The 12,293-nt window shown below is 40.9% G+C and overlaps 1 protein-coding gene across 2 annotated transcripts; it reads left to right on the forward strand.

Annotated features, from left to right (window-relative positions):
• Window positions 1-1,301: 1,301 nt before the first annotated feature.
• CXCR4 (C-X-C motif chemokine receptor 4) lies at window positions 1,302-5,034 on the forward strand. 2 transcript variants are annotated; one of them, XM_075001181.1, is made up of 2 exons: window positions 1,302-1,407; window positions 3,425-5,034. In XM_075001181.1, exons 1-2 carry the CDS (start codon window positions 1,381-1,383, stop codon window positions 4,487-4,489), a joined length of 1,092 nt encoding a protein of 363 aa, XP_074857282.1. In that variant the 5' UTR covers window positions 1,302-1,380; the 3' UTR covers window positions 4,490-5,034. The 2 variants fall into 2 exon arrangements, with proteins under 2 accessions (XP_074857282.1, XP_074857281.1); XM_075001180.1 differs by having other exon boundaries at window positions 1,358-1,431.
• The last annotated feature ends 7,259 nt before the right edge of the window (window positions 5,035-12,293 follow it).

Genomic DNA, 12,293 nt, shown 5'->3' on the forward strand with positions numbered 1-12,293 from the left:
AACTGAACACAATGATCCCAATATAATTACCCAGAATAGAATGGATTCTGCAGTTATATGACTAAATTACCTTAATTGACACATATGGGATTACTCATGAAAGTAATTTACCTGCATGTATGTTGGCAGAATTATATCACTCTAAAACCGGCATGTCCTTACTTTATTTTCTTTGTATGTACAGTTTTTGTTTGTCCTTGCCTGGCCATTGCTACCAAATCTTGCGATTAAGGGTAAGCCTCCCAATATTTTGTGTTTTTCTCAAACTATTACCCAAACTCTCCATTTTGGTTTTTTGCTTTATTTTGTTTTGTTTTGCTTTGAAGTTTCTAGCCCTCATGCTTACAAAGAAAAGCTGGAAAACAACATCAATTTTTTTTAAATCTCATGCATTTTCAAGCCAATCTCTTTAATTTTAAGGGTGCTGACTTGAAGGTTTTGTGGCCATAATACTGTCATTCTGACCCTGTGTTTCATATCAGTTCCATCTATTCCCCTTGTTTTACATCAATTATTCCATTACCCTCACTGGACACCTCAACAATATCTGCTACTCTGAGTTGGGGCTAGGGCTGAAAACCACTTGTGGGGAAGAGTAAATTGGGTCCAGTGCTAAATTTGTGCCAGGGCTGAACCCCAGTATCTCTAAGCTTGGCTGTTCCTAGTCCCAGCACCTCCGGGCTTGCTGTATCAGTTATGAAGTAAAAACAGGGACAGAGACATAGACGGGTTAGTCTGTATTCTCTGTCTTGAGCCACCTCCCACCAAACACACGCCTCTTTCATTACAAGTTAAAAGGTGGTTGAGTCCAGTTTGAGGGGCGTCCTTCCCCCCTCTGGATCTCCTGCATCATGCTTCACAGGTGGTCCAGCCCAGTGCCCTGCTTCTCGGAGGGATCCTGCAATCCAGGGCCAACACAGGACCCTGGCCGCTGGTTGCCGGGTGCTGCCTGCTTCCCTCCCGCTCCCAACGCGGACCCCCAGTCTGAACGGGGGCGCGTTTCCTCTCCGCAAGCAGGCTGAGGTGCCAGAGCGAACCCCTGGCTGCCCTTGCAGCCGGAACCCCACGGCGACGGCCGCAGGACAAGGGACAGGGCACCGGCAGAGCCCGGCGAAGCCTCCCAGCCCCGACGCGCATCGGCAGTAGCCCCCAAGCGCTAGGCGCTGCGCGGACCAGCCGCACATGCTCACTGCCGGACAGGGCGTGTGCAGCTGCCATCCCCCGCCTGGGAGGAGCCACGGAGAGGCTGCCACCGAGGGCGGGCTCGCGGGGGATATAAGAACCCGGGGCGCGCCCGCGAGGCTCCGGAGTTTGTTTGGCGCAGCGGCAAGTTACGGAGCGCACCGAGGGGCAGGCAGCTTGGAGACGAGGCGCGGGGGGATGGCGGAGGGCACGGACAGCCTGGGCGTAAGTGCGGGCGGAGAGCGCCAGGTGGGAGCCTGCGCCCATCCCTCGGCGTGGCGGGGAGCTCTGGGCATTGCCTGGCGCCGGGGCGGGAGCAGGGTGCCCGCACGCACCCATGTGCCAGCTGTTTGCAAACAAAAGTGCATTGAGCGCTGCTCGGCTGGAGACGGGGAGCGTGCGGGTGAGGGCGAGCGCGGCTGCCTTCGCCGGACGGGATGCAATCTGCGGCGTTCGTTCGGTCTCCCTCTTCCCGCAGGGCGTCAAGGCGCCCGAGCTGAATCCCGCACTCAGGCTCTGAATCCCAAGAGACGTGGAAGGCTAGGCGGGGTGAAAGGGCAGCGCTGGGTCCCCATCCTTGCGGTGCTTGAGTCCCCTTAGGCTTTGGGTTTTTATTGTTATTTTTAATTTGACCTGTCAGATTTGCAGTGGACATTGAATTTCAGACCTTTCTTCTGTCCTTGTTGCCTTCTCTCCCCGTTTCAGTGGCCGGGGAGTTCCTTGCTGGCTCGAGTGCACTTTAAAATGTGCGGGTTAGGTTGGACGGTGCTGCCCTGATGTTTGCTTTAGAAAAAGAAAAAGTTGGAGCCACGTGGATCAAGCCAATTTTTGCAGCCTACTCTGAAACTCTAGTGTCGACACACGGAGTCTAGAGCTGCCCAAAGTGCTTGATACAGTTTGCAACACGGGATCTGTTTTGTTAGCGCTGCCGTCCTTTCAGTTTAGCCAATGGATCTTTGGACTGAAGTGCCAGATTGAGGGTTTGCAGTGTTGTAAAACCACGATGCATCGGCTCAAGATATTTTGGAAGTGTGGTGGTAACGTATTTTGAGGAGTAGGGGGAATAGGACCAAAAACTTTCTATCTCTTGCAAGATTTGTCTTTTACCCATAACGTGTAAAAATGCAGAAATAAATGAATCCATTTGGAGCTTTTGTATCAGATTGTTTATAGGTGCCTTGTGATCTTGAATGCATAGACTGTATGCAAGTGTGTGTGTGTGTGTGTGTGTATATACTTGTGTTTGTGTAACATGGTGTATAAACACAGTGATTCCCTATGTTGCTTTGTGAGTTTGTAGCATAGCCGTTGGTGGTTTCCTGTTGCACTTTCATGCCTCTACAGTTTCTCTTCCTTTTTCCACTGGCGCGCACTTCAACAATCTGTCTTAGTGCCATGACTCCCTTCAACCACAACAAAGGGTGTGGAAGGTGTTTGCCAATGGTGACCTTTCTAAGGGTTGTGGGTCTCCCCTATTTAAGAGGTCACCTCTTTTGAGGAGCTTTAAGTTGCTCCTCTTCAGGGAACCCTCAATATTTCATGGGCAATGACCCCACTTCATCAGATGCATAAGTCATGCTTATGCTCCCTAATACCTATTAGTCTATAAGGTGCCACAAGACTTCTTGTTTTTCTCGAAGCTACAGACTAACACAGCTACCTCTCTGATACTCAATATTATTGTCTTCCCTTGAACAAATTAGTGAATCAACGGGAGAGCTGGGGAAGCAGGGTTACTAATTAGAGGTTTATTTATGGACCTCAACACTTCTGTAGTAAGAATTTAAAATGAAACTGCTCTTATGAGTGATAGTCTGTGGAACAGTGACCCCACAGCACCAGGGGATGGGCAAGTCACTAGCTGCAACGGGCCTTTTCCATTGGTAATGGGAATCTGATAAAAAGATACAATAAGTGTACTGAAACCAAGATTACATTTCAGAGACTGGCAATTAAATTTCATTCCTTCTTCCCACACAAACACTGTTTCCAAGGTTGTTTCCCAAAGGAGAGGGAGAATGAAGTAGGAGTGATCAAAAGTTTTATATATTGTTCTGACAATTAAGTTTAATGTAAACTTCATTTAAATGTGTTTTTATTAGATTTTGGAAGGCTTTCCCTATCCTGGCCACCATGCCTTCTTAGGTGGCTCACTAGACAATGTGAAAATATCTATACAAAGTGAAAAGTCTTAGCTGAGGTAGAGTTGAAGTCTAACAGCTTTTCTTTCATTTTATTATAGATGTTTCCTGGGTTCACCATTGAATTTCCTGATAATGGTACTGATGAGTTTGGTTCAGGCCGTGACTATGGGGACTTCGAAGAGCCATGCTTTGGGCATGAAAATGCTAATTTCAACCGCATCTTTTTGCCAATCATCTACTCTATCATCTTCTTGACTGGAATTGTTGGCAATGGATTGGTTATCGTTGTCATGGGCTACCAGAAGAAATTAAGAAGTATGACCGACAAATACAGGTTGCATCTTTCAGTAGCTGACCTCCTGTTTGTCATCACTTTGCCATTCTGGTCTGTGGATGCAGCTATAAGCTGGTACTTTGGGAACTTTCTGTGCAAGGCAGTCCATGTCATTTACACTGTCAACCTATACAGCAGTGTCCTGATTTTAGCCTTCATAAGCTTAGATCGTTACCTGGCAATAGTCCATGCTACCAATAGCCAGAGACCAAGAAAGCTGTTAGCTGAAAAGATAGTGTATGTAGGTGTATGGCTACCAGCTGTGCTTTTGACAGTGCCTGATATAATCTTTGCAAGTACTAGTGAAGTACATGGAAGGTATGTATGTGATCGCTTCTACCCTAATGACAGCTGGCTAATTTCATTCAGATTTCAGCATATTTTGGTAGGACTTGTGCTGCCTGGTCTAATAATCCTGACTTGCTACTGTATTATAATTTCCAAGCTGTCACATTCCAAGGGTCACCAGAAGCGCAAAGCATTGAAGACTACAGTCATTCTCATCCTTGCCTTTTTTGCCTGCTGGCTGCCTTACTACATTGGCATCAGCACAGACACCTTCATCCTCCTAAGAGTCATCAGGCGTGGCTGCAACTTTGAGACAATAGTACACAAATGGATCTCTATTACAGAAGCCATAGCATTTTTCCACTGTTGCCTGAATCCGATTCTTTATGCCTTCTTGGGTGCCAAATTCAAAACATCAGCACAAAATGCCTTGACATCAGTTAGCAGAGGATCAAGTCTTAAGATCCTTTCCAAAGGCAAACGTGGGGGACATTCTTCTGTTTCTACAGAGTCAGAGTCTTCAAGTTTTCACTCCAGCTAACAGTCTCCTTCCCATCATTTTGTAATAAAGAACATTTTTTTAAATGTTACACAAGATTTCAGAAAAAAAACAAGACTGACCATAATGTAAAGTTTTATTTACTATTGGAATTTTATATTTTCTTTTAGTTTCTGTGAAGTTTAATTGAGTTATTTATATAAACACTTTCATGTTGATGGCAAGTGTCTAGGCAGGACCTGTGGACAAGTGCTTAGTTCACAAAGTTTTAGTACTTGTTTGGTTGTATAGATAGATATGTGAACTAGACATTTTTAGAGTATAATAAGTGTTTAAAATTTTAAAAATGTCTTTGTTATTTGTATGTAAATATTCTAAATGTTTGTTTAAAAATTCTTTTGATATGCAAGAATTTTATTCCTCACGTTATGCTGTTTGGTTTACAATAGTTTAATTCTGCTGTAGACAATATTGCTTGTAACCAAAGTCTCTTGTGTCAAATGCTAGATTTTTTTTTTTCAGTTCTTAGTAATGGATTGGTTTGCAAAACTCTATTGTGTAAAGCTGTTAATAAAAGTACACAATTAAAACTACTTTGAATGGTGTGTTCTTTTGGGGGTTTAACTCCTTATAGTTTATTTTCAGTTGGGGTTATTAATGTGCAGTCTAACACCAACATAACTCATCTGATATGAGCCTAGGGGAAAATAAGAGGTTCCATATATATTGCTTGTCCAGTGATGAAACAAACTATATTAATCAGTAGAGACAACCAAGCAGCTTAAAGCATTTTGTGCCAACCTGTTAATGCTTTTTCCATTAGAAAACACATTTAGTGCAGCAAACAGACCTTACAATAGTTTAGATCCACTTCAGTTTAACTCTTAATGGCTATTTGAAAACAAAAAAAAACTTCCTTTTCTGTAATAAACTACATCTGGGAAATCCATTTACCTACCTAAACAGGTGCTATCAGCCTCTCAATTATACTCAAAAACATCCATGTTAGAATGAGATTTTAACGGATGGTAAATATGCTACTACTTTTATCAGTTGCTATCTGATATCTGCCTGTAACAAATCACATTGGCAGTGTGTAGATATCTTGAAAGGAGATTTTACACCTAATATAATTTATATGTAATCCAAGTTAAACTCCCACTCTGTGTAAGGCACATCTAGAAAAATTTGAAATCATGTTTGTAAGTACAGACTACAATGTCATAAAGGCTCTTGTGAGCTTTTTGTGATAGACTGACAAACAGATTGTTTGTTTCCTGTCATTTAAAATACTTCTACACGTCCTTTAAGTGTATTCTATTTCTACTGGAATACATAAGGCAGCATTGGGATCTGATTCTGCTGACACTGACATCAATGGTGATAGATTAGACCCATGGTTAGGAATTCAAATGTGACAAATGTTTGGGCACATGCTTAACATTAAGCAAGTGAGACGACCCACTGAAATTAAGTTTGTACTTCAGTAAACCAGGGCCCTGCCATCTATTCCAAAAAGTAAAGATCTACTTGCTGAACAGAAACAGTCCTCACAAATGGAGGACAGACATGCTCCTCCTCTTTTACCTATTAACATTTTTAAAAGCCTTCCCGACAAAGTCAAACCATATTCTTTTGCACCAAGCTATAGTATTGTTTTAAAAGTGGCAGTTCCAAAAGCCAATAATAGTTAAAAGTAATTGAACTAAAATCCTTCCCTCTAATAGACATTTCATTCCATCTGGAAACAAAGTGAGTTTCCTTTGTGAAAAGTGTTTTTCCTCCATAAAGCTTTCTTCACTGAGCTACCCACATCCTGGTACGAATCCCAAGAAAAGTCAATAGTTCATTTGCTATGCAGTGAAGTAGCTTATTGTTACTGTACTCATGTATAAACCATGTTATTGAGACAAGGTTTCTTAAAAGGTCAGTAATGTGGTTCCATTTTCTATAGTGTTCAGATAAAAGCATGTTGCCACTAACCTTAATTAACATAATCTGAATATATTGTAATTTAACATTTGTACTATTTAAAATTTCAAAAACTGCAGCTGGAGCAATTTACATGTTTTGTCATGGAAAAAACGATGCTATTATTTTCCATTTCCAATCAAAGTATAAACTCTGTCATTCATGTTACAATCCTGTATCCTTATGCTAGCTACTACTACTGCACATTAAAACTGTGAAGTCAAACACAGTAAATAATGGATATCCAACCAAGAAGGAAAGCAGAATATAAATTTTGTATTTCCTCAGAAATTATCAAATGCTTTCAATATGAGTAACAAAGTTTGATGTTACAGTACTTCTAAAAATATATAATCTTCACATTAGCCACACAGGTCATTTAAAGCAGATACTGACACTTGCAAAATGCACTGAGTGAGGGTGTGTTCCCACATGAGCAGTATCCTAATGTTTTAAAAACCTGAACATTTTCTGTATTTCTATTTCCTTTTTCTTAATTTTTAGGATATGTGCATGAATACAGGATTTTTGTGTCAGAGTTCATCTGCTTACTCCCCACCTGAAAGTATATAATCCCCACTGACATCATCTGTGGAGTGAGCAGCAGGAACAGATGAATTCTTTAGAAACAAAATATCCTGTTTTCCCCCACTTGTCCTGCATAATAGAAAATATCAGGAAAGCAAAATGAAGAAAAAAGATGCAGGAGTAGAACTTCCTACACAGAATGTTAGTTTCTTGTTTTTTAAGTTTTCTGTGAAGAGTCAGTTACTCTTTGATTTTGATTCATTTAATTCCACCATTATCCAATTACTCAGTCTCCTTCAGTTCCAATTACTAAAGACTTACTGGCTGTCAACCTTCTGCTGTTTAGTTGTTGAGGAAATGTTTGTAACACTCTTAAAATTAATTTGTCATTCCCATTACACTCTGCGATCAGTCAACCTTTATTTTAGGTAGAGAATAAATGGAAGAGAATGTGTAGAAAAACAGTAGTGCATGCTACCAGTGAAGACCTTTGAAAGGAGACATTTAAAAACAAAACACAGGAAGTTTTGTGTGGAAAATAGGCTAGCGAATTAAAACAGAGGCCAATTCCGACATCTTTCAGGATTTATTACACAGAACTACCACTGACCGCAATCGGACCTGTGAGAGTATTGCAGGATCAAGCCCTCAGCATTTAATGAGAGTTGTAAGATCTTTTGTGATTTGGCTTCAGAAAACAAGGGAAAATAGAACACATTTTTAAAGAAATAAATCATACAATGTGAAACACTACTGACATTTATGGTAACACTTGTAAACTAAATATAGGTCTGTAATGAGTAAGAAATTATGCACCCATTTATTTTCTGTTATACTGTTGCACTACAGATTTACAAAGGTGTAAACAAAAAAGCAGCATTTGCCCTTATTTTTTAAAAGATTGTACAGTACTACTGTATCTTTAAATATATAATAAAACTAAGTCTGACTTTGTAAATTTGGAGTGATACTACTTTAGCCAGTGGATTCACTCCAGTGTAAAACTTCTTGTCAGAGGTAAATCAGATCCTGACAGTCCAATCTACACATTGGAGTAATCTCTGGGAAAATCAAACTCCACATCAGAACTTCAGCAAAACAAACTCCAGTCTCTTTCCAAATTAGTCATGCTTCAGTACACAATCAGTTAATTGTTTAATTTGCAAGATACCAATAATGCCTAGTCACAACACTTGACACTATATAATAAAACAATAACTATGTCTACACTCTCCTAAAAACTAAAGCCACAGCAACTTTTTTAAGGGGAGGATAGACTTCTATATATATTTCATAGGTAACCCATATGTGCACAGGTTACAACCCAGTTCATATATGTTTTACTTGTGCTGAAGTGACATGCAGGGTTAAAATAGCTATAATATATTCACCAAGGCTCAAAATCTCTCTTCCTGTGAAAAAGTGCTCAGTGGGAAATAGAATAATACTCAAACACCTCTGCCATACTTTGCAAACTCTCCTTCCCTAGTCTGAGGAACTGTTAGGGTTCAAAAGTGAGCAGAAGTAGCTAAGTAGAGGGATTTTGGCAGATTCCCATGCCCATTTGTGCTTTGGTTATGGCAGCATGGCAAGGCCAATAGCCACACATACTGCCTCTTACTCATTCTTCCCAGCAGTATTCTGTCACTGTGAGAGGTTTCAGTGAGTGCGTGCACATTGAAGGATTAAGGCTGCCTTGGGAAACAACTCTCCACAAATTCTCCTATGGCTTTCATTTGAAGACTTCTACACACTCTAAAAACATTAGGTCATGCTCCAAATGTCCCTCTGGCTACATCTACACTTAAAGAAATTTTTGAAATAGCCATGCAAATAGCCATTTCGAAGAATACTAATGAGGTGCTGAAACGCATATTCATCACCTCATTAGCATGCCGCCGGCCACGGCACTTAGAAATTGCCACTTTTTGCTCCCACACAGCTCGTCCTGATGGGGATCCTTTTCAAAAGGACCCACCAACTTCAAAATCCCCTTATTCCTATCAGCAGATAATTCAATTCAGCAGATACCTCTGTCCTCTGGACCCATGTTAGGCAGAATCAAAAACAGAATAACTAGTTTCCTTCACTCCACTGCCCCAATTCAGTATAGTCAGAATACTTTGTATTGCCGGAGACGGCATTACACAATATTCCATTGCATTTCATATTCTCTCTCCTATGCTGGACAAAGCAGATGGCATGGACTCGACATTTCAGAGCTCATTTCTGAATTTGGGTGGATCAGAAGTTATCCACTGAATTTCCAGCATGCAATAAGCAGGTGAAGGAAAGCTCTTTTGTTTTTCCTTGGGTAGTCTCACTGCAAAAATCTTCCAGATCCAAACTTACACATAAATTGGAACAAAATCTCCAGGAAAACATAAAGGAAAATATCAAGTACATAAACCATGTAGCCATTTATATGAATGCTGAAAAGTTTATGTTGTGATGGTGGAGCTCAAGTTGGACAACTTACAAAATGGCTGCTCTACAAATTCAGTTGAAAAGGCCATTTTTTATATTGTTCGGGAAAGGAAATAACATGATGAGAAAATACTTACTTGATTCAGACATGACCCAAAGTCCCCTAACAATGGTGCATTCTCATATAATGCAGATTGCTGAAACTTGGGAACCACTTATGCTGATAGTGCCCTGTTAGATTTGCTCAAAAGATGCCACTCCTTCATTGTATGTTTTGAAAGCATCTCATGTTAGGTTTCTTCTTGTCATTAAAACACCAACGTTAAGTGCCCATCACCAGCACGATAACCAAAATCATTGCTTACAAAAAATCTACAATATTCAGAATTTTAGAAAACATTTTCTTTCAAATACCCAAAACGTATTGTTGTCTTTTAAATTTTGTCTCCCAGTACATATAGTCGTCATATGCCTAGAGTTTCTTAAGCTTTTCATACCCATTGTAGTGCAGTAAGCAAAGTTCTGATTCTGCTGCCACTCTGGTACTGATGCAGTGCAGTTATATGGCAGAAACGAACATGAGGCTTATAAATCCAGTCTGACTGGAGACTTGCTCACATGTACATATCATGAGCACTGTCATTTGTACAGCCACAAAATAAAATCCTGTTTCCATTGAAATCAATGGGAGTTTCACAAATTACTTCAATGGAAACTCAATTGAACCAGAATTTCAGCCAAGGTTGTGTTACTGGTAGAATAGAGAACATGCTTGTTAGCAAGCCCACTTTCCTATGTATGGGCAAGTCTCCCCTGACATACTCTCACAGAATTCTATGCAGACACTTTCTGCAGAATTGTGCCTTTTATGTGGACACATTCTTAAAGGCCAATCCAATTCCTGCTGAAGCCAGTTAAGTCTTTCCAGTAACTTTAATGGGAGTCAGCAGAAACAACTCATGCCTACAAACGTTCCCTCAGGAGAGATTCAGGTGGTGCCCAGCTGAGTGGCTACAGCCAGCTAGAGCCACTGCATGTATTTCCATGGTGGTGCACATCTGCACATGCCTTAGCACACAACAAAATTTATTCATCTCGTGGATGGAAAAATTAGAGGGAACACTGATGACTGCCCATAGTGGGGGGACATGGTTGAGGGGGTAGAGTAAGGCAGCCAGATCCAGCAGTTTTACTGAGTATGCTCAGTCCATATGAGCAGGCTAAGTATAAGCCAAGCATGAAATCTTGGGAGAGGAAGCATGTGACCTAGGCCTGTATACAAGGGTGTGTGTGTGAAGGGTGCAAATGCACCCTCCCGTGTCTGGTTTCTCTCCCTTCCTCCCTGCTGTGCTCTGCAAGGGGAAGCCCGCAGGGTATGATGGGGGAACCCAAGGCACCTGGAAGATATGGTTCCTTGGCCAGCTCTCTGCCCAGAGAGCTGGCCCTGGAGCAGAGAAGAAACTACATTTCCCAGCATGCACTTGGCTGCTAGCAACAGGAAAGGGAGGGGGATGATGGAATATTGTTTTTGACTTACGATATTAAGGCAAGATCCCAGAAGGTAATTTCTATAAAACCTTCATTACTCTAATACTATTACTCTTATAGTTTTAGTATGTTATAACAAAATTATTTTACCAATCACTGTTTCTACTCAAATTTTTCATTAACCTCTCTTACGCACACTCATTGCATGACTATTTTGAACTCAATGTTTAAAAAATTGCAGGCTGCATTTACAGGAAAAGCACACTCCCACAGAAAGGTACCCCTGAGAGTCAGACTGGGCCCACAAAAAGTTAAAATAGTTTAACATGGAACACAGAATTTTCTGCTGAATTTAACAGATAGTAGACCATATCATTTTCTTTTTTCAGCAATGTTTTGTCTTGCTGTCTGGAGCCCTGCATATGTGTGTCAGTCACACACACAAATAATTCTAGTGGCATCTATATATTTGAAAGAAATGGGCCAATATTTTTAAAATATCCTTTGACATTCACAACAGAACAGACTCTCACCAGATGAACAGAATCAATGGTATAAGAAATTTATATTTTTCATTAAAGTATAACACTACCTGGTCACTTTTTTCCTATTGATGTTTTCCATCACTGTTTCTACTTTTCTATCTCTCTGTTTTGCCGCTTTACCTGTTATTTTAAATACATCTTTACAGATTATTAAACAGGTCTACAAAACTATACACAACATAAAATGTGGAGGAGTAACAATTAAAAAGACTTTACAGACCACAAATTCCTAGCTGTTTACAATGCTTCCTTAGCTATCTCAGGCACCTCTCTCTCTTCCACATCTGGGTTTTGCCTTAGACAGAAGATGGCTTCCTCCCATATCACACGAAATCCCTCAGTTTCCTACTGAAATGTTGATTTTTATTCTCAAGTTTCTTTTAATGCAAACACAACCCAGGCTTGTTTACATCCTACCTCTTATTCAGCAGTCCTTAATCAGGCAGATCTCCCACTGACCTCATCAAGAGATCTGTCTGAAAATGCGGTGTGCTGAAGAGGCCCCTTATCTGTGTTTCAATGACCTCACTGATGTAAACACAGCACTGAGGATACAGTTTGTCAACAAACTTTTGTTCTCTATGCTGGCTACCACTGGAAAGCAATCATCAAGGTGGAGAGCACTCGTAATTATCAATTTTATATCTATGCATCACCTTTCCTGAGATGTAAATCTCACACACATCTACCTCAATAAACATAACAAACATGCAAAGTGCAAAACAGCCTCACAAAATTTCTCTCACCTGCCACTCCCTTCGCTCTTCTGGGTTGCTCCCTTGGTAGCCATTTACCAGGGTTGCCTTTGCACTCCTATCCCATACTGCCCTTACACCAGGATTCTGCTCCTGGGGCACCAAATTGTCTTCAATCAATTGCCAACTTAA

The sequence above is a fragment of the Carettochelys insculpta genome, chromosome 8 (genome assembly GCF_033958435.1).
Source record: "Carettochelys insculpta isolate YL-2023 chromosome 8, ASM3395843v1, whole genome shotgun sequence".
Classification (NCBI taxonomy): domain Eukaryota; kingdom Metazoa; phylum Chordata; order Testudines; family Carettochelyidae; genus Carettochelys; species Carettochelys insculpta.